At 46.8% G+C, this 23255-nt stretch overlaps 1 protein-coding gene across 1 annotated transcript in view; it reads right to left on the bottom strand.

Moving 5' to 3' along the window:
* Positions 1–13021, bottom strand: part of FCHO1 (FCH and mu domain containing endocytic adaptor 1) — a 50313-nt gene extending 37292 nt beyond the window's left edge. Inside the window, 4 exon segments of the mRNA XM_075611257.1 lie at positions 5446–5539; positions 10960–11020; positions 12102–12360; positions 12941–13021. Of these exon segments, the coding sequence (XP_075467372.1) occupies positions 5446–5472 (27 nt within the window). The 5' untranslated portion in view covers positions 5473–5539; positions 10960–11020; positions 12102–12360; positions 12941–13021.
* Positions 13022–23255: the final 10234 nt, after the last annotated feature.

Consider the following 23255-nt stretch of genomic DNA (forward strand, 5'->3'; position numbering starts at 1 on the left):
CCATAGAAAAAAAAATAAAAAATAGGCCGGCCATTCGCAGGTTGTGGTGAGAAAACAATGCCACATTTATTAAAGCGCGGATCAGATGACCTGATCAGATAGATAGATATAGATAGGAGACAAAATACAAAAGGTGCAAATCAGAGACAACAGGTTGTTAAATGTCTAACACCTGTGGGATAAATACGTAGAATATCCTTTTAAGAATCCAGGACGAGATATGATCATATCTCGTCCTGGATTCTCATATCTCGTCCTGGATTCTTATAAGGATATTCTACGTATTTATCCCACAGGTGTTAGACATTTAACCACCTGTTGTCTCTGATTTGCGCCTTTTGTATTTTGTCTTTTTGTATATTATTGGTGTTGTGTACATCCATTATATTACGGCGGCACTCATTTGACACCATTTTACTATTGTTGATAATTAGTTTTGCGCACCCCCCGCCTTTCACATTTATCACCCAGCACACAGCACTTCCACTGCAGCAAGGGATTCTGGGGAATGACATGCAAATGACCACACTGTGCCACTTTTTGCTTCAAAAAACATTTTTTAACATGGTTCCCTATATACGTGTGTAACCATGCTGTAAAATGGCTGCCTCTGTTCAGTAAGAGGCACATGGAGGTTTGCCCTCACACCCTGGTGGGGTGCCCTGTGTATGGATGGGAGTGGTCACAGGCTCTGACTCCATGGTTAGTGATGTCAGAGGTGTGTCAGCTTCCAGAGTGTACACAAGGCACAGCACTGTGTCTAAAAGTTAGTTCTGTGTCCTGCGTGGTTCTGAGTAGTTCTGCCAGAAGTCTGAGTAGCGTTATGTTATAGTAGCTGAGTAGGAAGACTGTGTCCAGGGACCTGGCACAGAGTAAGGACATCCCGGCTGGGATAGGGAATCCCTATTAAAGGAGAATTACACCTTTCAAAGGGAAGCACTGAATGATGATGAGTGGCTAGAGAAACTACTGCGAGGGGCAGCTAGCCCACCTCACGCAATAAAGATGCTCTTGATTACCAACCCTCTCGTGTACATGTGTGGAGTGATTGTACAGAGAGGAGCACCACAGAGGAGTTCCTCGCCAGGACCATCCCCAAGTGACCGAAGGGACCCTGATGAGGTGGAGGCGCTGCACTGGAACTAGGTAGGACTCTGCACACTACCTCAGCTGCCTGTCTGGGTTGGCAAATCCCCACACACCATTATGCGGTATATATATATATATATATATATATATATATATATATATATATATATATATATATATATATATATATATATATATATATATAATATATACATATATAAACATATACACATACATATATATACACATACATATATATACATACATATATATTATATATATATATAGCCCCCCCCCCCCCGCCTTTCACGCCCCCCCCTGCCTTTCACGCCCCCCCCCCCTGCCTTTCACGCCCCCCCCCTGCCTTTCACGCCCCCCCCTGCCTTTCACGCCCCCCCCTCACGGCCTCCGGGCAATGCCGGGTATATCAGCTAGTATACACATATATATATATATATATATACTGTATACAGACACACACACACACACATACTGTATACACACATACACACACACACACACACACACACCTTAAGACATACCTCTCATAGCGCGTGTATATATGGTAGTTGTTTGATGTTAAAGGTTATTGAGAAAATCTGTGGTATCTTGTATGAAGCTGTTGGTGCTTTTGACTAAAGGTTTGAGGATATTCTCCACCAAGCCTGATATATGTTCAGTGAGTGTATCTATGCCTGTTATAATTGGTCTGCCCGGGTTTCCTGCTTTGTGGATTTTGGGAAACATGTAGAAGACCCCAACTCCTGGGTTGTCAGGTTACCTCTACAACTCCAGCGTCCACCCCACTCATACAAGACAAGGTATCATACACAGCCAGGCTATAAGATACCACCGCTTATGCTCTGACACTGAAGACAGAAACAGACATCTCACAACCCTGACTGAATCGTTCAGACAGAAGGGATACAAACCTAAGACTATTGCCAGAACTATTATATCTGCACTAAAAGCCCCACGAGAACACCTGCTACAATACAGGCAGAAAGAACCAACCATACACATACCACTAGTGGTCACATACAACCCTACCCTAGAGGGTACAGTATACGAAAAATAATCAAAGCTCTGCAACCCATGCTGGCAGAGGATGTGACATTAACAGAAATCTTCCCAAACCTCCCATTCTGGCGTTCCGGCAACCACCAAAAATCAAACAGAAAATAGTCAACAGAAAACTTCATAACGAACTTAAAGACACTGATAATGGCACAAAACCGTTCAACAACACACGGTGCAAACATACACGTGTATGGCAAAATCCCACAGCCAGTCACAACCATGGAACACTCAATGTTAAAGGATCATACTGCTGCACACCCAGGAATGTGGTTTATATGATTCAATGCAACAAATGTGACCAAGGATGCTACATTGGGGAAACCAGCCAAAAACTTCAAGGCAGAATGAATATGCACAGACACTCCATACTCCACGAAGGAAGATACTGCTTACCAGTGGGACATCATTTCTCACAACCAGATCATTCCATAAATGATTTAAAAATCAAAATCCTCAATGGAATGCTTAAAAACACCCAAGAACGGAAAACATTTGAACTCAGAATGATAAGACTCTTTGACACCAAAACAAGAAGACTTAATGAGGGTATGGGGTTTCTCACACACTATCACAATTGTTTGTAATTATCCTGCCTGCCTCTCTGTCAATGTTCTTATCTACACCTTCCCCTCCCCCACCACAGGATCCCCTCCTCCCCCCACCACAGCATCCCCCCCCCCATGCTGTCCCGTGTCACCATTTTATTACCCTTCCATGTCTTCAAAAACTACTTTTTCACCCTACCTTCTCTACAGTACATGTGTTTTTTTTTCTGCTCTCCTAGCCGTGTTTTAGCTATAGATTCCTTTGTTAATCCGTATTGCTGACCTGAGGAAAAGGAGAACTCTCGAAAGCTTGTCCTATGACAAATTGTTAGTCCAAATTAAAAAAAAGTTATCACCTAATACTGAAGAACTCATTTATTCTGCACTATCGCAACTGGACTAACACGGCAATTTCCATTATAATATATATATTTTTATTATTATTTTTATCTTAAAGTGCAATACAATTGTTTTAAGGGGGGGGGGGGGGGTGCAAATTTGTTCTCAATTAGCTCAGATTATCCTCTGATTTCTGAAAAGCATTTAGCTGGGACCAAACCGGCCAAATTCCATCCCAAACAGGTACAAAATGTTTCTGGTTTCCGAGCAGCGTGTATATAGAAGAGGGGTGAGGGAGGCATCCCCCTGGACTATGTCAGGGCAACACAAAGTCATTACATAGCTGTGTCCCCCTCACCATTAAGCAGTGAATAGGATAGGCATTTAGCATTAATAAGGTACATGATTGAATGAATGAAACATCTGGGGGGGAAGTAGGACCGGGTCTGAGGGGGGGTCTCGCTCTGCAGATATGGGACGGATTACGGCTCTGGGAAAAAGGTCCGTGCGGGGATGCGATTAAGACAGGGAGGCATCTGGAAACGCAGGAAGTAGCAAATCTTATTAACCAAGGTCCCCAGCATGTTAAAGAGGAGAGGGGGAGGGGCGACCTTTATGAGCGCAAGCTGGGAGATCTGATGGTGTCAACATAGGAGAACTACAAGGGGAATAAGGCATTGCAAAAGTTTGGTTATTATTGGCTGTGGGATTGAGATAGATTATATACATACATACAGGTTAACATTGTTAGAAGGCTATAACAGTTTATAAGCATGTGTGGGTCTGTGTACAGATGTATACAGAGGTGGGTATATCATTGTACATTAGTGATATTGTGCAGTGGTTAAAGAGCATCAGGTGCTGACAATAGGGGGTCAGCAACTATAAATGGCATGGGCCACCATTAACCCCTTTGCTGCCAGAAACACATTGCTTGGCATGTTCCCATATCGCTCGTTTTGTTGTTATATTGGTCCCTTTGGCAGTGAATGGGTTAAAAAAACACAAATTAAAAAAACAGAATATGTTACATCCTCTCTCCCGTGTTTTGCTGAGTGAGACAAGGGCTTTACAGTTCTATATAACTGTCTTGTGTACGTTTGCAGTATGAGATGTAGAAAGCTCTGTACACGTGAAGACCAGGGTTGGGAACGCTCTGGACATGAGAAGAGGAGGCCCTCCAACCTGCACAGGTCTAGGTATCTAGAAGGGAATTGACAGCGTCCGAGCAACTTTCTCAGGTTGGGCATCGATGTCCTAAAATTCCTTCTCATGCAAACCCCCCCCCCCTCCCCCGAAATGTGCTACAGTACAAAGCAGCAGATTGCTCCTCCACCCACACACAGCACGCCTCCCCAACGCTCTGAACACTCGACAAGAGATTACAGAGGTGTCTGCAGGAGGTATATAAATAACATATACACAGCTCTGAGTAAATATATATAATAGAGTTGCCAGACATCCCGTATACACGGGATTGTCCCTTATTTCATTGACTTTTCCCGTTGTCCTGGGAAAGATGTCGGGAAACATAATAGTCCCGTATTTTAGCGCCTTCACGTGAAATGCCTGAACTTAAAATTACGGTCATGATTAAGTCTTAAAAACGTAACAGATTTCTACTTGAGTGCAATAGTTACCTTTTCCGGTCACCTTACAAAGTTATTAAAATAATAAAGTTGGGACACTGCCTGGTCATCTCCCAATACCACGACACCCACCCCTATAGGCGCTACTCTGTGCGCGTCCTTCCCCGCCCAGCCAAGAGCAGAAGTGATAAAAACCAAAGCATATAGCGATCAGCGGGAGATACCACTCAGCTCCAAGCATTCGCAAATCATTCATCGCTCATCAATGACGTCACATTTTCATACTGGATTTCAGTGTCCCATATTATAAAAACGTAAACACACACACACACACACACACACACACACACACACACACACACACACACACACACACACACACACACACACACACACACACACACACACACACACACACTGTGAGATCAAGGCGGAAACGCTGCACATTTCAGGGAAATCCAGACCTGCCGAGGATTTCTGGATCCGCGACCCACCGCAGACAATCAGTCTTCTGACAAACCTGCAGGCGCATACTGGTTCACAACAATTTGCAGTGCGTTACGGACAAAGTCTTATCTGCCTTGAAAAGTATCCTGGCAGCAGGGGATAGGCTAATGCTGGAGGAAGAACAACTATTTCAAGGTATAAGGAGAGAGAGACAGATACAGAGAGAGACACAGAGAGAGGAAACAAAGAAAGAGAAGAGGAAAGAATTAAATAAAGAGAGAGAGAAGGAGGGTAGTAAGAGGATTGAAGGGAGGAGCGTAGCTAGAAGACAGCGAGACATAAAAATTCATTCTTACCCAAAAGTGCTCCCCAAAATAGGACATGTTGTAATCAGGGGATGGTGGCGGAACAGCCAGTGTGGTCAGTGCAGGTCAGTCAGCAGTCACCAAGCTGAGGGGACATCAGCAGATAGAGCAGAGTGAGTGACAGCAAGAGAACTGTATGGGTATTCATGTACAGCGGAGAGAAGGATAGAGGAGGGGGGTAGGAGGAGAGACAGAGGGAGACAGAGGAGGGGAGCAAGAAGAGCAAGGGAGGGGGGGGAGCAAGAAGAGCAAGGGAGCAAGAAGAGCAAGGGAGGGGGGGGTGCAAGAAGAGCAAGGGAGGGGGGGAGCAAGAAGAGTAAGGGAGGGGGAAGGCAAGAGGAGTAAGGGAGGGGGAAGGCAAGAGGAGCAAGGGAGGGGGAAGGCAAGAGGAGCAAGGGAGGGGGAAGGCAAGAGGAGCAAGGGAGGGGGGAGGCAAGAGGAGCAAGGGATGGGGGGCCAAGAGGAGCAAGGGAGGGGAGGAGCAAGAGAGGGGGGGAGCAAGAGGAGCAAGAGAGGGGGGAGCAAGAGGAGCAAGGGAGGGGGGGAGCAAGAGGAGCAAGGGAGGGGCGGGCAAGAGGAGCAAGGGAGGGGGGGGCAAGAGGAGCAAGGGAGGGGGGGGGGCAAGAGGAGCAAGGGAGGGGGGGGGCAAGAGGAGCAAGGGAGGGGGGGGCAAGAGGAGCAAGGGGCAAGAGGAGCAAGGGAGGGGGGGGCAAGAGGAGCAAGGGAGGGGGGGGGCAAGAGGAGCAAGGGAGGGGGGGGCAAGAGGAGCAAGGGAGGGGGGGGGGCAAGAGGAGCAAGGGAGGGGGGGGGCAAGAGGAGCAAGGGAGGGGGGGGGCAAGAGGAGCAAGGGAGAGGGGGGCAAGAGGAGCAAGGGAGGGGGGGGCAAGAGGGGCAAGAGGAGCAAGGGAGGGGGGGGCAAGAGGAGCAAGGGAGGGGGGGGGCAAGAGGAGCAAGGGAGGGGGGGCAAGAGGAGCAAGGGAGGGGGGGGCAAGAGGAGCAAGGGAGGGGGGGGGCAAGAGGAGCAAGGGAGGGGGGGGCAAGAGGAGCAAGGGAGGGGGGGCAAGAGGAGCAAGGGAGGGGGGGCAAGAGGAGCAAGGGAGGGGGGGCAAGAGGAGCAAGGGAGGGGGGGCAAGAGGAGCAAGGGAGGGGGGGCAAGAGGTGCAAGGGAGGGGGGGCAAGAGGAGCAAGGGAGGGGGGGCAAGAGGAGCAAGGGAGGGGGGGCAAGAGGAGCAAGGGAGGGGGGGGTCGAGAGGAGCAAGGGAGGGGGCAGTCGAGAGGAGCAAGGCGGGGGGGGGGGGGGTCGAGAGGAGCAAGGGAGGGGGGGGGGTCGAGAGGAGCAAGGGAGGGGGGGGTCGAGAGGAGCAAGGGAGGGGTGGGTCGAGAGGACCAAGGGAGGGGGGGTCGAGAGGAGCAAGGGAGGGGGGGTCGAGAGGAGCAAGGGAGGGGGGGGGTCGAGAGGAGCAAGGGGGGGGGGGTCGAGAGGAGCAAGGGAGGGGGGGGGGGGTCGGGGGAGGTCGAGAGGAGCAGGGAGGGGGGGGTCGAGAGGAGCAAGGGAGGGGGGGGGGGTCGAGAGGAGCAAGGGAGGGGGGGGGGTCGAGAGGAGCAAGGGAAGGAGGGGGTCGAGAGGAGCAAGGGAAGGAGGGGGTCGAGAGGAGCAAGGGAAGGAGGGGGTCAAGAGGAGCAAGGGAGGGGGGGGGGGGTCGAGAGAAGTAAGGCGGGGGGGTCGAGAGGAGCAAGGATGGGGGGGTCGAGAGGAGCAAGGGAGGGGTGGGTCGAGAGGAGCAAGGGAGGGGGGGTCGAGAGGAGCAAGGGAGGGGGGGGGGTCGAGAGGAGCAAGGGAGGGGGGGGTCGAGAGGAGCAAGGGAGGGGGGGGGGTCGAGAGGAGCAAGGGTATGGGGGGGGGTCGAGAGGGGGTGGGTCGAGAGGAGCAAGGGCGGGGGGGGGTCGAGAGGAGCAAGGGAGGGGGGGTCGAGAGGAGCAAGGGTATGGGGGGGGGGTCAAGAGGAGCAAGGGCGGGGGGTCGAGAGGAGCAAGGGAGGGGGGGGGGGGGTCGAGAGGAGCAAGGGAGGGGGGGGGTCGAGAGGAGCAAGGGCGGGGGTGGGTCGAGAGGAGCAAGGGAGGGGTGGGTCGAGAGGAGCAAGGGAGGGGGGGTCGAGAAGAGCAAGGGAGGGGGGGGGGGTCGAGCGGAGCAAGGGAGGGGGGGTCGAGCGGAGCAAGGGAGGGGGGGTCGAGCGGAGCAAGGGAGGGGGGTCGAGCGGAGCAAGGGAGGGGGGGTCGAGCGGAGCAAGGGAGGGGGGTCGAGAGGAGCAAGGGAGGGGGGGGGGTCGAGAGGAGCAAGGGAGGGGGGGGGTCGAGAGGAGCAAGGGAGGGGGGGGTCGAGAGGAGCAAGGGAGGGGGGGGTCGAGAGGAGCAAGGGAGGGGGGGGTCGAGAGGAGCAAGGGAGGGGGGGGTCGAGAGGAGCAAGGGAGGGGGGGGGTCGAGAGGAGCCAGGGAGGGAGGGTCGAGAGGAGCAAGGGAGGGGGGGGGGGGGTCGAGAGGAGCAAGGGAGGGGGGGGTCGAGAGGAGCAAGGGAGGGGAGGGGGTCGAGAGGAGCAAGGGAGGGGAGGGGGTCGAGAGGAGCAAGGGAGGGGGGGGGGGTCGAGAGGAGCAAGGGAGGGGGGGGGGTCGAGAGGAGCAAGGGAGGGGGGGTTGAGAAGAACAAGGGAGGGGGGGGGGCGGGAGGAGCAAGGGGGGGGCGAGAGGAGCAAGGGGGGACGAGAGGAGCAAGGGAGGGGGGGCGAGAGGAGCAAGGGAGGGGGGGGGGCGAGAGGAGCGAGGGAGGGGGGCCAGAGGAGTGAGAGAGGGGCCAGAGGAGCGAGAGGGGCCAGAGCGAACGAGGGTGAGCGAGGGCGAGCAGCGAGATCAGGCGCGAGGGCAAGAGGAGCGGGAGCCAGAGGAGTGAGAGAGAGGGGAGGAGGCAGGAGGAGATAGCAGAAGAAAGCGAGGGGGGGCAAGGGCAGAGAGGAAGAGAGCAAAGCGAGGGGCAGGAGAAGAGTGCGGAAGAGAGCGACAGGTTAGGGGGCAGAAGAGAGCACGAAAGAGGGGATAGGAGAGAAGTACAGACCGGAGAGATTTAGAAAGGAACAAAGAAAACATACCAAAAGATCAGAAAAATTGTGAAAAGAAAAAAGGAGAGAAAAAAAAATAGGAGAAAGCGAGACAGTAAAATGGGGAGTGGGAGATGGACACTGGTTTGTTTTAATCTCTGTAGACAAGAATTGGAACACAAATACAGTAGTACATACGGTATTACACTATCTAGTAGGAGGCCAAAAGATTCACTCACAGCCAACGCTCCGTGCGTTCTGCACAAGCTCGCAGCCCTGGGCTGAACTGTAACCACTGAGATCATCTTTGACTGTCGGAGCGCCGGTCTGTTGCTCTTCCTTCTCCACCGGGAGCTTGTGCCGACAACACGGAGCGTTTGCTGATGCAAAGGTGGATATTGGGAGCGAGCCTCAGACCTCGCCGGCGTCTGCATTGTGACCCTTGGTGGTCTAAAAGCGATTTACCTTCATGTATCATGCGAGTTCAATTGCATATGTTTACCTTTTATACTTCTATTAAAAACATTATTTGCACTACAGTATGTCCATTTTCTCTTGCTCTCTATAAACTACTGAAGCGAATATCTGATATATCCAGAAGTGTACAGCCACCCTGGATATCCCTTTAACATCAATGGGTTCAAGACACTTTTCTCCACTTTGAAGTTGGATGTCGTATTTCCCAGAAGTTCTGCAGCCGATTGCCCAGTTTCAGTGCAATATATGCCTGTTTTATTCATCCAACGTGTGAGTGCATGTATTACCCTCCTACTAGATAGTGCAATTCTGTGTAATACAGCATGTACTATTTGTGTTTCTTTTCTACCCCGCATATGGTTCCTGGGAGTTGCACTCCAATTCTTATTTAGAAACTGCAGTAAGACTTTGTGGCAGGTCTTTTGGATGGAGAAACACCTCAGAACCCAATAAGCCTTATTGAATAAGGGGTTGTATTAACTAGTTATTGAAAATATTTTTGTTTTTCACATATTAAGTCACCTATTTATTCACTTATGCATTGATGCGCTTTGAGTTTGTTTTTCTACATCTTGTTTTAATCTCTCTCTGAGAGACTGATGCTTACACTCCTAACAAAGAGCAGGTTTAACACAATATATGCAGTGTAGGTGGCAGAGAGACCAGAGCAGGACAGGCAGTGACAGCACAGACTCATGTTCAACAAGAAGCAAGCACGACAGCAGGATGTGGTGAGGCCTGACACCTGCAGACCACATCCCCCCATGAGGCGTAGTACAGAGAGGAGCCTCCTGTTCAACACAGTGTCTGTCACTTCCGGACTGGTCCTTGCAGTTATTAAGAGAAGTAATACCTAGTAATAACACAGCCCCTGTCCGGTATACCGCAAAGTGCAGAAGCCTCTAGCATGGAGCCCAACACAGGATGGGAGAGAGGAGGGAAGTAGAGAGAGAAGAGTGGAGTGGGGGGGGGACAAGAGATGGGGGGGGGGGACAAGAGATGGGGGGGGGGGACAAGAGATGGGGGGGGAGACAAGGGATGGGGGGGGGAGACAAGGGATGGGGGGGGAGACAAGGGATGGGGGGGGAACAAGAGATGAGGGGGGGGGGGAGACAAGAGATGGGGGGGGGAGACAAGAGATGGGGGGGGGGAGACAAGAGATGGGGGGGGAGACAAGAGATGGGGGAGACAAGAGGAGGGGAAGACGACAAGAGGGGGGGAAGACGACAAGAGGGGGGGAAGACGACAAGAGGGGGGGAAGACGACAAGAGGGGGGGAAGACGACAAGAGTGGGGGAAGACGACAAGAGTGGGGGAAGACGACAAGAGTGGGGGAAGACGACAAGAGTGGGGGGGGAGACGACAAGAGGGGGGGAAGACGACAAGAGTGGGGGAAGACGACAAGAGTGGGGGGGAAGACGACAAGTGGGGGGGGGAAGACGACAAGTGGGGGGGGAAGACGACAAGAGTGGGGGGGAAGACGACAAGAGTGGGGGGGAAGACGACAAGAGTGGGGGGGGAAGACGACAAGAGTGGGGGGGAAGACGACAAGAGTGGGGGGGAAGACAAGAGGGGGGGAAGACAAGAGGGGGGGAAAGACAAGAGGGGGGGGGGGGACAAGAGTGGGGGGAAGACAAGAGTGGGGGGAAGACAAGAGTGGGGGGAAGACAAGAGTGGGGGGAAGACAAGAGGGGGGGAAGACAAGAGGGGGGGGGAAGACAAGAGGGGGGGGAAGACAAGAGGGGGGGGGAAGACAAGAGGGGGGGAAGACAAGAGGGGGGGAAGACAAGAGGGGGGGAAAGACAAGAGGGGGGGAAAGACAAGAGGGGGGGAAAGACAAGAGGGGGGAAGACAAGAGGGGGGGGGAAGACAAGAGGGGGGGGAAGACAAGAGGAGGAGGGGAGCTTATATAAACAGGACAGAACGGAGTGACAGTTACTCACCGTTGACTGGTGTCTGTGCATCAGCATCCTCCAAGTGCAGAAAGAAGGGAAGGAAGCATCACTGCAAGGAGACACCGCAGACTCACATTACACCCCCGTGTCACCGACACAGGAACAGTAGAGACTGACACAGGAGCAGCAGTCTGCTACTCATACAGAGACAGCTCTACCCTTACCGTACACCATGCTCTGCTATTCCTATTCTGACCTACACCTGTCACTGCACCTCCTTCCTGCCCTAGTGTACCACTGCTTATTCTAGTACTGACCCCTACAGACACACACAGTGCTCTGGTCACTGCACCTCCATGCTGCTCTGCAGCACCCTCTACTATTCCAGTGCTGACCCCAAACACAAAGCTTCTACTCTTGCCCCGCACACAGTTGTGGAGGATGTAGTGTCACGCGCTGAGCTGGCTGGAAATCCCCTGCAATGCTTCCCCTGGGGAGGAGGGAGGGGGGAGGCAGCGTGTCAGTATGATACAGAAAGGTGACACTGACAGAGGGATACAAGAATATTCACAGGGTATCATAATGAGGGGGAGGTGAGGGAAATAAAGATGGGGACGCTCCTTAACACGTCACTCATACAGGTGACAGCTCACCGTGTTCACCTGTCACACTTCTGATGTCAAACACATCTCACGCCCCCTACTGTCACAGTCCCACCTGTGTCTCCCATCCTGATCTCCCACGTAGGGTGACAGCAGTGTTGATATTACCAATAATAGGACATGGTCAGCAGCACTGTCACCTGGTCTCAAATCGGATCATATATTGCGGTCACCTGCTGAAGAACCATTGGTATGCCAGGGCCGCTGTTACATCAATTCCGGTGCAATTGTACCCTCCACTTGTGCCTCAATCATACAATGTTACCCTAACAGCATCAGCTGTGTGTATCACTGCCATCGGCTGTCACCCTATCTCCCACCTCCTTGTGTACATGTCACCCTTTGTCATGCACACCAACTTGTGTTATATACCGTCTCATGCACACTTGCCCAGCATCTCCCCTTCTTACACACCTCTCTGTCACACACTTTCACCCCATATCATACACACCTGTCCCTGTGTCACTTTTCCACACGCACACCTTTCCCGGTGTCACCTGCACTGTTTTTTTTTTTATCACCACTCACCTGAGTTACTAACGAGGACACAGTGCACAGGGTTTACACACACGACAAGCGTCTCCTTACAACACAGGGATCCTCTCTTCTCTGCATCACTGGTCCTGCTTGTGAGGGGGAGGCTGGCGCTGGCGCTGCCTACGCTCTAACTGCTGTGTATAAGTCACATGGCTGAGAGCCCCGTCATTCGCTTGCATGCCAATTAGCTCTGAACTGCACTGAAATTGAGACGGCTTCCTGAAGTCATCCATCCATTAAGAGAAAGGTCCTGGAATAGAACCAAAATGTTGATGTGTTAAATGAATCCTTTTACTCGTTCCAAGTACCTGTGCGTGCCTATTTCAACTTTATTTTGATTATGAGTTCTATAATAGTGCACCCAGGCAAGTTAGTGGAGTGTTATGCGAGTGCTACCTTATATACACAAGATATATATATATATCTATATATATATATATATATAGATATATAGATATATATATATATATTTTTTTTTGTTTTTTAAATAGATGTGTGTATTTATATAGATATGCGCACAATTGTCCACCACTACATTCCCTAATCTCCCACTGCAAATACCCCACATATCCCCCCTCACCTGCACATACCCCCCTCACCTCCACATACCCCACATATCCCCCCTCACCTCCACGTACCCCATATATCCCCCCTCACCTCCACGTACCCCACATACACACAACCCTTCTCTTTTTGGCTCCCCCTTCTCCTGCTCTTTCCACCACTCCCCCCATACACTCTCCTTCTTGCCCATAAACCCCTTTAGATTCCCCCTTCCTGCATCCTTTTACCCCGCCCTTTCCCCCTCAGATCCCTCTGGCTCCCCTCACCTGACTGCACGGAAAGGCCTCGCTCCCCCTCCCCCCTTTAGGTGCCGTAACCCCCCCTCCCCTGGGGAAACCTTCTGAGCCGCTATCCCAGGCTACACCCCCACCGGCGCTCTCATTGGCCGCCTGATCCCAGGTCTAAACGCCCTCCTTCCCATCTACTACCAATCACTGGGCTTGCCTCACATTCATAGCACAGCCATCTGAAACTCCTCCTGCGCTGATTGGTGCGCCGGCTTGTCTGTCTCCCTGGAGATCCGTACGAGGATTTGAGAGAAATACTTGTCGCTGATTGGCTGGATTGTACAAGTGTACCGCTTTGTGATGAAGTGTTGGGAGATGTCAAAATGTTTGATACATTTGCATATTTAAAGGGACAATGGTCCCTTTTTTCTTTACAGAATATAACTGGGTTGTGAACCTATAGAGTAGATTAAGGGAAGTATTTTGTAATTCAAAAAGAACAATAGTAAGGTCAGGGGTTGGCTGTATTATTTTGGGGGCCTTAAGAAAAGAAATATTTTGGGGCCCCACCCCACATCACTCACACTCCTTCACTCCTCCACTCTGTACTGCTTCCGGTGGACCATGCCTCTGAACAGTGCCGCAGTGGCCAATGGCTTTCGCATGCGCGCACAAGCAGTCACACTCTGACAGCTATAATAAAGTTTTATGCGAATAAAACAGGATGAATACAATTGGAGATGCACTCACGTGCCCCACAAATTAAAATTGTTTGTAGACCTCAATTAGGATTGCTAGGTCGCTTCTACAAAAATACTGGACACTAAGGTGAAAGGTGCGATGTGCTCGAGACACACACCTCTCACCTTTCGCCGCTCCATGCTGTTTCCTCCTCTCCTTGGCCCACCCCCAAGCTCCCGATACCTCCTCCTGATTGGCTGCATTCCCAGCCCCTTAGCAACGACCCTGCTCGGGGAAATCCCGCAACCCCCCAAGCCAGTCAGGTCACTGTGTCCAGAGAGGTAATACCAGGCACATACATGTCCAGTCTTACCTCTAATTTTTTACTGGCAGTGTCCAAATACAGGCAGTCCCATTCAATACTGGACACCTGGCAACCCTACTAATGGATCAAAGAACTGGATGCAGCTTCAGAGTTCGACTGACACAAGTATGGCAGCCCTCGTTCGTCAGCAGATGCACGTGGGTCTGCTTCCAAGTAGTGACGTTATGCCTATGGGTGGAAGAATTCGATCCGAGTGTCCGGTCTGGTGCAGACTCTGCAGGCTGCTCACCCTACGCGTTTCCCAGCGATATGCTGCTTCATTCATGATCCTTTTTTTTATTCACATAAAACGTTAGTATACTATGTCCACTTTTCTCATTTCACTACCATTGGAGAGGTGTGCCTGATTCCCATACTAATGAGAAGGATTTAACAGATATCCTTGTTACATCAGCTGCTGATAAACCCCATATTGTTGGACATAATCCACTACAACAAAAGACAAAAAAGCCCAATGCTACATCCAATATGACAAAAATACACAGTGAAATACCTATATATTCTCTTGAAAAAGGGTCATTTAGTTAAACCCTTTTGCCAACGCGTTATAAGCCTGCTAGCCCCATCAAAGCATGACCATTAGCAGATTCTAACACTACCTGATTAAAATTCTCATTTACCTCTATTTGGAGGGAGAATTACCACATTTGATCTGTCCAAACCCAGTAACATGAAAAAGACCTTGACAAAATAATATTGCTGAAATGAAGATACTGTTGATATATTTTTTTAATGGACTGGGGGGGGGGGGTCTCTGGAGAAGGATTGAAAGTGATGTTCAGTTTCCATTTTGTGAAATTTGTTGTCTTCAGTTTCCATTTTGTGTGAAAGAATGTATATGGTGTAAATGAGAGATTTCGCTCCTCAGTTGATTTACGAATGTGTCTAAAGTAACGCCCACATTCCTAGTGAGAGTTGGTACCTGGAACCTATTCATGGCTGTTTGAGGCCAGTTCTAACCAGGTTTAATGAGCTGTAAGATGATTGGTTTAAGAATTAAGGAGTGGTTAGTGTAATCTGCCTAGTAACAGTTTTAGACAAAGGAACCAAGAATATATAAAGAGGCTGCCTGGACACTCCCTGGCAGAGAGAGTCTTGTAGACTTTTGAATGAGTAGGATCATACTATACTATGTATTGAAATAAACTACTTATTATCAACTGAACCTCGTTTGTCAATTTGGAACATTGACAACCTGCTAACCTAGAAAAGTGGGGAGGGGCGAGTTTAAACCCTGGGGAGGAGGGGACACTAACCTCCAAACAGCTGAGACCAGCTGAAAATAAAAGTTAATAAACACACAAAATCCCAGCAAGCTCAAGAAACCCCAAAACCCACCACATAATATATATATATATGTATAGAAGTGTTCAAAAGGAATGCGATTTGTATGTTTGTGATGGTGCTCAAAAAGTGCTGGGACTGTATTGAAGGAAGGGAGTATTAGCTGGGTAATAACAATTTTACTCTTTGTACTGTGCCTTTAAACGGGCATAAGGTACCTTGAAGGTTGGAGTGGGTTGCCAAAAGACAGACAAATCTGTTTTTTACCCCACTTTTGCTAAAGGTCCATATCTGAATATGTTTGAGAACCTTGTGGTCCGTGATCTCAGATTGCTAGCTCAGGGTTTTTCCTTTTCCCCTTCAAGGTACGACAACCTTAACAAGGAGGAGAGAATTGCTATTAAGTCACTGCAAGAGAATTCGATGCTAGTAATAAAGAATGCAGATAAGGGGGGTGCTGTGGTGGTACAGAGTAGGACTGACTACTTCAAGGAGGCATTTCGCCAACTTGGGGATGTGTCCTCCTATTCTGTGCTACCACGGGACCCCACGGACTGTTTTTTGAGGGAACTCCTCGAGCTTGTAGATCTGGGGACAGCTACACATGTTTTGACTAAAAATGAACCAGACTTCATTGTTAATCGCCATCCCATCATTCCCATATATCACCATCTCCCAAAGATCCATAAGACTTTGGTCGACCCCCCTGGTCGGCCAATAGTCTCTAGTATTGGATCTTTGGGAGATGGTTTGTCTCAATATGTGAATGCATATTTGCAACCTTTTGTTAGAAATTTGCCCTCCTTTGTTCTGGACTCAGGGGACCTGCTAACTAAATTACAAAATATTAGTTGGAATCAGGATTACCTGTGGGTTACTATGGATGTGGTCTCCCTGTACTCGATCATTCAACATGATCTGGGCATGACGGCTGTCCGCCATTTCATAGAATGTCCGGGTAGCTCAATACTTACAACCACATTCATAATGGAATCAATACTTTTTTTACTCACGCACAATTATTTTCTTTTTGATCACAAATTTTATTTGCAACTTCGGGGGACGGCAATGGGGACAAGTTTTGCCCCCTCCTATGCCAACCTCTTTATGGGGTGGTGGGAGAACAATTTCATCTTTGGTAGCACAAATCCTTATAGGCACAATATTATTTTCTATAAACGTTTTATTGACGATCTTATTTTCATTTGGCACGGGAACACTGACACTTTATTAGAATTTATAGAATATTTAAATAATAACACTTTTGATATTCAACTCACTATTAATTATCATACTCATCACATTAGCTACTTGGACATTCTATTTTATATTGACATCAATCAAAAAATACAATCAGATATTTATAAGAAACCAAATTCTCGTAATTCATTTCTTAGAGCGGACAGTTGCCACCCCAGATCTGTGATTAAGGGAATACCCAAAGGTCAGTACCTCAGACTGAGGCGGAACTGCTCAACTCTTGACAGTTTCATGACTCAGTCTGAGGAGCTGACAAACAAATTCATTGAGAGAGGATATGATCGGGAGACCCTCCAGACTACACTACAGGAGGTCAAAGAAATTGAACGAGCAACAGTAATGCCATCTGTGTCCAGAATGAGGAGGGTGGGCGTACATACTGAAACAACAAAAAAAGACAACAAAGAGGACGGAACATGTCCGTTGTTTATTTCACAATATAGCAAATCAAGCAGTCAAGTAAACAAAATTGTGAATAAACACTGGGAATTACTACGGATGGATCCAATTCTTAAGGAATACATAGACAAGGGTCCCAAATTTGTATATAGAAGAGCTAAGACATTAGCTACATTTTTATCTCCAAGTGTAGTATCAACACCAGTTAAGTGCTCAGATCATTTTGTGACCAAAGGATCCTTTAGATGCAATCATTGTAACATGTGTCAGTTCATGAAACCTGCACGACATATCTTCTCCCACAGTCCACATAAACGCCACACTATACACAATTTTATTAATTGTAATACTACATTTGTAGTGTATCTCATCAATTGTGGCTGTGGGAAGAGATATGTCGGCAGGACCACAAGGGCATTAAAAATAAGGATGCAAGAACATTGCAGGTTGATACGTAAAAAGGATATGGAACACCCTGTCTCCAAACATTTTTCGGAATGTGGACAAGGAGGCATCAGTAACTTCTCATTTGTAGGCATTGAGAAGATAATTAGAAAAGAAAGAGGGGGTAACACTGTGAAAACATTAGACTGTAGAGAATCCTACTGGATATTTACATTAAGAACAAGGTTCCCTGATGGAATGAATGTAGAATGGAATATTAACCATTTTCTTAAATGAGTGTTATGGGTCTTGGTAAAACAATATATACAGTACATTATACCTTAGTTCATAAAGTGATTTGAAAAATATGATCAAAAGCCTTTTATTGGGATTTATTCATACCCCTATATAATACATAGTATGACCAAAACAAATCAATATACATCTCCATGAAGATATATTCAGACTCTGTCCCAATCATTTAAGTTATGGTAATAGCTACAATTAGTTTTTTGGATTTTTCCAGAAAACTCAATTTAGAAGTACTATAAGTTTAATTTCTAATTTAGCATCCACTTCTTGTCTTATAACAAAATCACTTATGCCTTATGTATAATAGTTATTCACATTAAGTTTTCATTAGTCAGGTTAAGGTGTTCAAAAATACAATATACACATGTACAATACTCCACATTAAACTGAAATGTTTTGAAGAATAAACCTACATGATTACTATCTTCATCCAGCAGGGCATGCAATTTGCTGTTGCTTAATTAAGGCACAAGACACATTTGTTGCTTTTTTTAAATGTTTTATTGTTTGATTTTATCATTTAATACATATATTTTTTGATAAATATAACTTTTAATAATAAATTGTCTTGTTATATGTTTTTTCTTTTCTTTAAAGTGTATCATATATTCTTGGTTTACTCAAAGTATTTATGTTTGATTTTGTATGCATTTATATATTTCATATTTTGCCTATATGTAATTTTCATCATAGTACAGCTTACTGCCTTATATCCCCCAGCCTAATCAACATCAGTCCTCATTATTGATTTTTTTCGTTTGATTTTTTTCATTTTTTTCGTTTTATTACATCCTTAATACCCTGTTATATGGCAGGGATATGATTTATTTATTTATTTATTTACAACCTGGGGAAGCCTCAGCGCATGCGCGGGCCATGGAGGAGGGGGCGTCACCCTGCATTAGTCAGAGGCGCGTTTGTGCATGTAGAACCGCCCGGAGGGGCGTGTGTCTCCTGTCTTACACGGCTGATAATAGCAGTGGAATACCTGGCACTCTGGCGTCGCGCGCATGCGCGGGGATTAGTTAAACCATAGAGTTGACCATAGAGTGTTCTGGCGCTGCGCGCATGCGCGAGGACTATGATTTTCATTGGCTAAAACACATATTATGACGTCACGATTTGGCGCGAAGCCAGGCAGTCAGCTGTATTTAAACTGTTGCTTTTAATACACACAGCACTTCTTGATAAAGTTCCTTTGAACGAAACGCGTTGAAGGTTTGCTGTTGTCCCACATTATGAACTGTTAATAAAGGACTATTTTTCTGCAAGACCTGCTCCTTCCTACTGCTGTGCGCTGCACACCCTGGCTTCAAAAGGAATGCTCCTGAGCGTGGCCAAATGTATACAACAAGGACAAAAAAGCAAAACGCTACATCCAATATAACAAAAATACAGTGAAATACCTATATATTCTCTTGAAAAAGAGTTGTTTAGTTAAACCCTTTGGCCAAAGCATTATAAGCCTGCTAGCCACATCAAGGTATGACCATTAGCAGGTCCTAACACTACCTGATTAATATTCTCATTTACCTCTATTTGGAGGGAGAATGACAACATTGGATTTTGCAGGGTTTGGAAAGATTTAGATTCAACTCGTTTCATCATTCTCGACTTCCTCGACTTTCCCAGGAATTCTGTCCTTCAATTGTATGTCCAGGTTTATATAGGCTTATTCTCAAATGGTTTAATTACCTGATACTGCAATTAGGCCGTTAAGTCTAAACGTACTTATAGCAATATAAATCAGCACTACTCAATACATAGTGGTGTATTAAAAAATGCTGAATCCTGACAGCCCAATGTCTTCACAAAAACATACTTAATGTTCAAACTAATCTCTTAATCTAAAAGGGGTGATGTAAATTTTTATATACACCACCCAAAACATAGAGGTGACTCAAAAAGGGACCATTAGAATAAACTAACAACTTCCAGTGACTACTATGAACAACTTTTATAGTTATACAACATACAATCTAAATATTTATTAAAAAATCCATATTTACAAAATAACTGTTTAATAAAAAAAATATAAAAATCAATAAAAATATGACGCACATATAAGCGAATATTCTAATTGAACCTAGAAAGAACAAAAGGCAAAAAGAGAGAGCATGCTAAGTACATGGAACCGGTACTACCTCTGCATACAGGACTTTGCTCAAATCCATATCTTTCTGTTAGAGGGGTCGAGGAGAAAGAATGGGGGAATATGCAATAACATATGGATAACTGCAAATGAGCAATGTTACCCTGGTGGTGCTATCTAATTCAATTAAATATTCTTAATTAGAATAAGTGAATAAAAGTGAAAAATATAAATATATATCAAGTGAGTGAAAATATATGGTAAATATGAGGGAAGTGGGAGAGAGAGGGGAGGAGATAAGCTCTTGCTACTGTCTATGAAATGGTGCCAGGGGTAGGGAAATTGGACAAAAAACTACACTTGCCTAGACAAGTGAAAAGGACCCCTATACAACAAGCACTCATATGAAAAGTGTATGAAATATACAGAATAAAACTTAACCTTTATTGGTATATAATTATAATACATGAGAATAACTTATAAAGAAGCGAACACAGAACACTACATATAAAACAAGTATTAAACAAACTACCTCCCAAACAGAAAATACACTGATGGGGGTGGTAAGCAGAGGGACTCTAGGAGATTAGCACCTAGAAATAATCCAATCTTAGTATAAACAGTGCCTCAGGGTGGTGAGTAAAATGTAGATGTGGAAAGGTGTGGTGTATGTATATAGTATGTCAAACGATCACACACCTTCCCGACCACTCCTGATAGAATTGTCCCACGAATTCGGGTATACCCGGGTGTATTGAGGTTTGTGACTGTTTTCTGCCCGAGTGCATTGAGGTATTTTAGAGGCAGGGATTGAAGCATTTTATTCCCGCTGGCTGCAATACTGCACAGTATATATATATATACTGCATTACAATTCATGAATTTATGCCATCTGGTAGACACGCGAAGCATTGCAGCCTATTAAATCCTAATCATTATCATTTAACAGATCAGCCGCCCGTGAGCCAGGCATGAACCCAGGCTGGGAAGGCAAACGCAACGGGGCTTGTCAGAGGTGAGGAGCGGCGCATTCCAGGTATCTGCCAGGTACATACTGGGTATTTGCTCGAATAAAGTGTGTCGGTGCAGTAGGCGGGGCCACCTTGAGAAAGCGTCAGAGTGACGTGAAACGATCATTGGTGGGCGCTCCTCTGTGACATCATCCCACGTGTCAGCGCGGCAGCGTGTTGTTACTACCAGGCAGCCTCCCTCTGTACCTTCAGTGCGGAGGTCTGCCGTTTCACATGATAGGGTCTCAGTCAGTTCACTCCACCCGGCAGTTCACGTTCTGTGGTGTTCATGAATACACCACGCCGGGTGGAACTCTGTAGTATGCACATTATCGGAGCTGTGATTGGTTTACACTCTATAGCAGCTACATAGGTAAAATTCAGCTTTGATCGTGACATTTCCAAGCAGCTGCAGTGTACTATCACTGACGCCAGACCGCTTACACAGGTCATCTATACCATACTGACTTGAACCTCATGTCTGTATACTATATGTTAGGGCTATACTATATATTATAACTTTTTATACACTATACACCAACGCATCAGACATCACTTCTATCATGCCATCGCTGCCCTCACAGAGGAGCCGAGTAGCAGTTTATTTTCACCGTATAACTGCTCTCACTCAGGCTTTGGTATTTTGATTCAAGAACAGAGTGTTTATACTTCAAATTTGGCAATTACTAGCCCTGAGTATCTACCCCATTAGGCTGTATTTAGTACATTTGTTTGGTATACCATTTGCTATACCATCACCTATCAGCAGGGTGCTCTATACACTTACACCCTCTGCTGTTCTCAATTGCAGCCTATTTCTGAATACTCTTATGAGTGATAATTCTACCAGGAGTGGTCGGGAAGGTGTGTGATCGTTTGACAGTCAGGCATACCCCGCATTAAGGTACGCAATGGGACCGGAGCGTGTATGTAAAGCGAAAATGTACTTAAAGTGAAGCACTACCTTTTTTCCACTTATTGATGCATGTACTGTACGACAATCGTTATATACGTGCATAACTGATGTAAATAACGCATGTGTAACAGGCTCTTTAGTCTCCCCACTTGCACACAGCTTCGGTACAGGTAGGGAGCCGGTATTCCGGTTCAGGATGTGCTGTCAGGCGCATGCGTGAGCTGGCGTTTGCCTATATGGCGATATGTCCTTACTCGCGAGTGTACTTAAAGTGAGTGTCCTTAAACCGGGGTATGCCTGTACTATATACATACACCACACCTTTCCACATCTACATTTTACTCACGACCCTGAGGCACTGTTTATACTAAGATTGGATTATTTCTAGGTGCTAATCCCCTAGAGTCCCTCTGTTTACCACCCCCCATCAGTGTTTTTTCTGATTGGGAGGTAGTTTGTTTAATACTTGTTTTATATGTAGTGTTCTGTGTTCGCTTCTTTATAAGTTATACTCACGTATTATAATTATATACCAATAAAGGTTAAGTTTTATTCTGTATATTTCATACACTTTTCATATGAGTGCTTGTTGTATAGGGGTCCTTTTCACTTGTCTAGGCAAGTGTAGTTTTTTGTAGAGTGAAAATATATCACTTAATCAGTGCATAAAATCAACGTGCACGTGAAAATCAAGTGAATAATAAAAAATAGATATACAGGCAAATTGGTTATGCAGCTTCAACCCAAATTTGGATTGCTTTCTCAATCCAGGCAGTAGTATTCTTTGATTTCCATGTTGAAGGGGAGCGCAATCATGAAAGAGAAAACATATATCTGATGCAATATGCTTCCAATATTGTGATGTTAAATCTTCCCAATCTCCAAATGGATGGTACTCACAATTTTCAAATAATTTCAATACACGTAAAGGTTTCTTTTTAAAGGATTTCCAAACGATAACCTCAGGACCGAGTGATCAGGGAACACACACGAATGGAACCTTCATAGAGCAAATAAAGGACCGAACATAGTGCAGACTGATATTACACTTTATAATGGGGAGGGAAATGTTGAAATGCACTCACATGGTACTAGAATTATAAAAGCAGTTTGATCCAATGATCTACACCGACAGCTGGAACCTGAAGTACTCTCAGCCCCCCCCCCCCCCTGCTGTTCAGCTCCATCGGCGTCTCGCGTCTCCGAGCTTCCGGGTGGTGATCTCCCGGATGTTCCAGCGGCGGGCGATTCTCTCAGGCAGCAGACAGCGTGGTGTGCAACATCTACTGCCACATGGACACTCTACGCGTTTCACCTCAAAAGGTTTCTTCAGGAGTGTTTAATGGGTGGTATGGAAGCTCTTAAATACCCTCCATGAAGTTCTAATTGGTTGCTGCATGATTAGTAGCAAATGTTTATAGCTGTGTATCAGGGTGGAACTTGAATAGTCTGACAGCAATGTTGTTTCTTACTGGTGCAACAAATAAACTTCTATATAATGTACAACGTTTATATCCTCCATGTAAACATACATGGTGGTTCAAAAATACATTAAAAAATGCCTCATCTTACTTGCTATAAACATACATAAAAGCTGTAACTAGCTAAAATTACAAATCAAATTGAAATCC

This window comes from Ascaphus truei, chromosome 8, assembly GCF_040206685.1.
Source record: "Ascaphus truei isolate aAscTru1 chromosome 8, aAscTru1.hap1, whole genome shotgun sequence".
Lineage (NCBI taxonomy): Eukaryota > Metazoa > Chordata > Amphibia > Anura > Ascaphidae > Ascaphus > Ascaphus truei.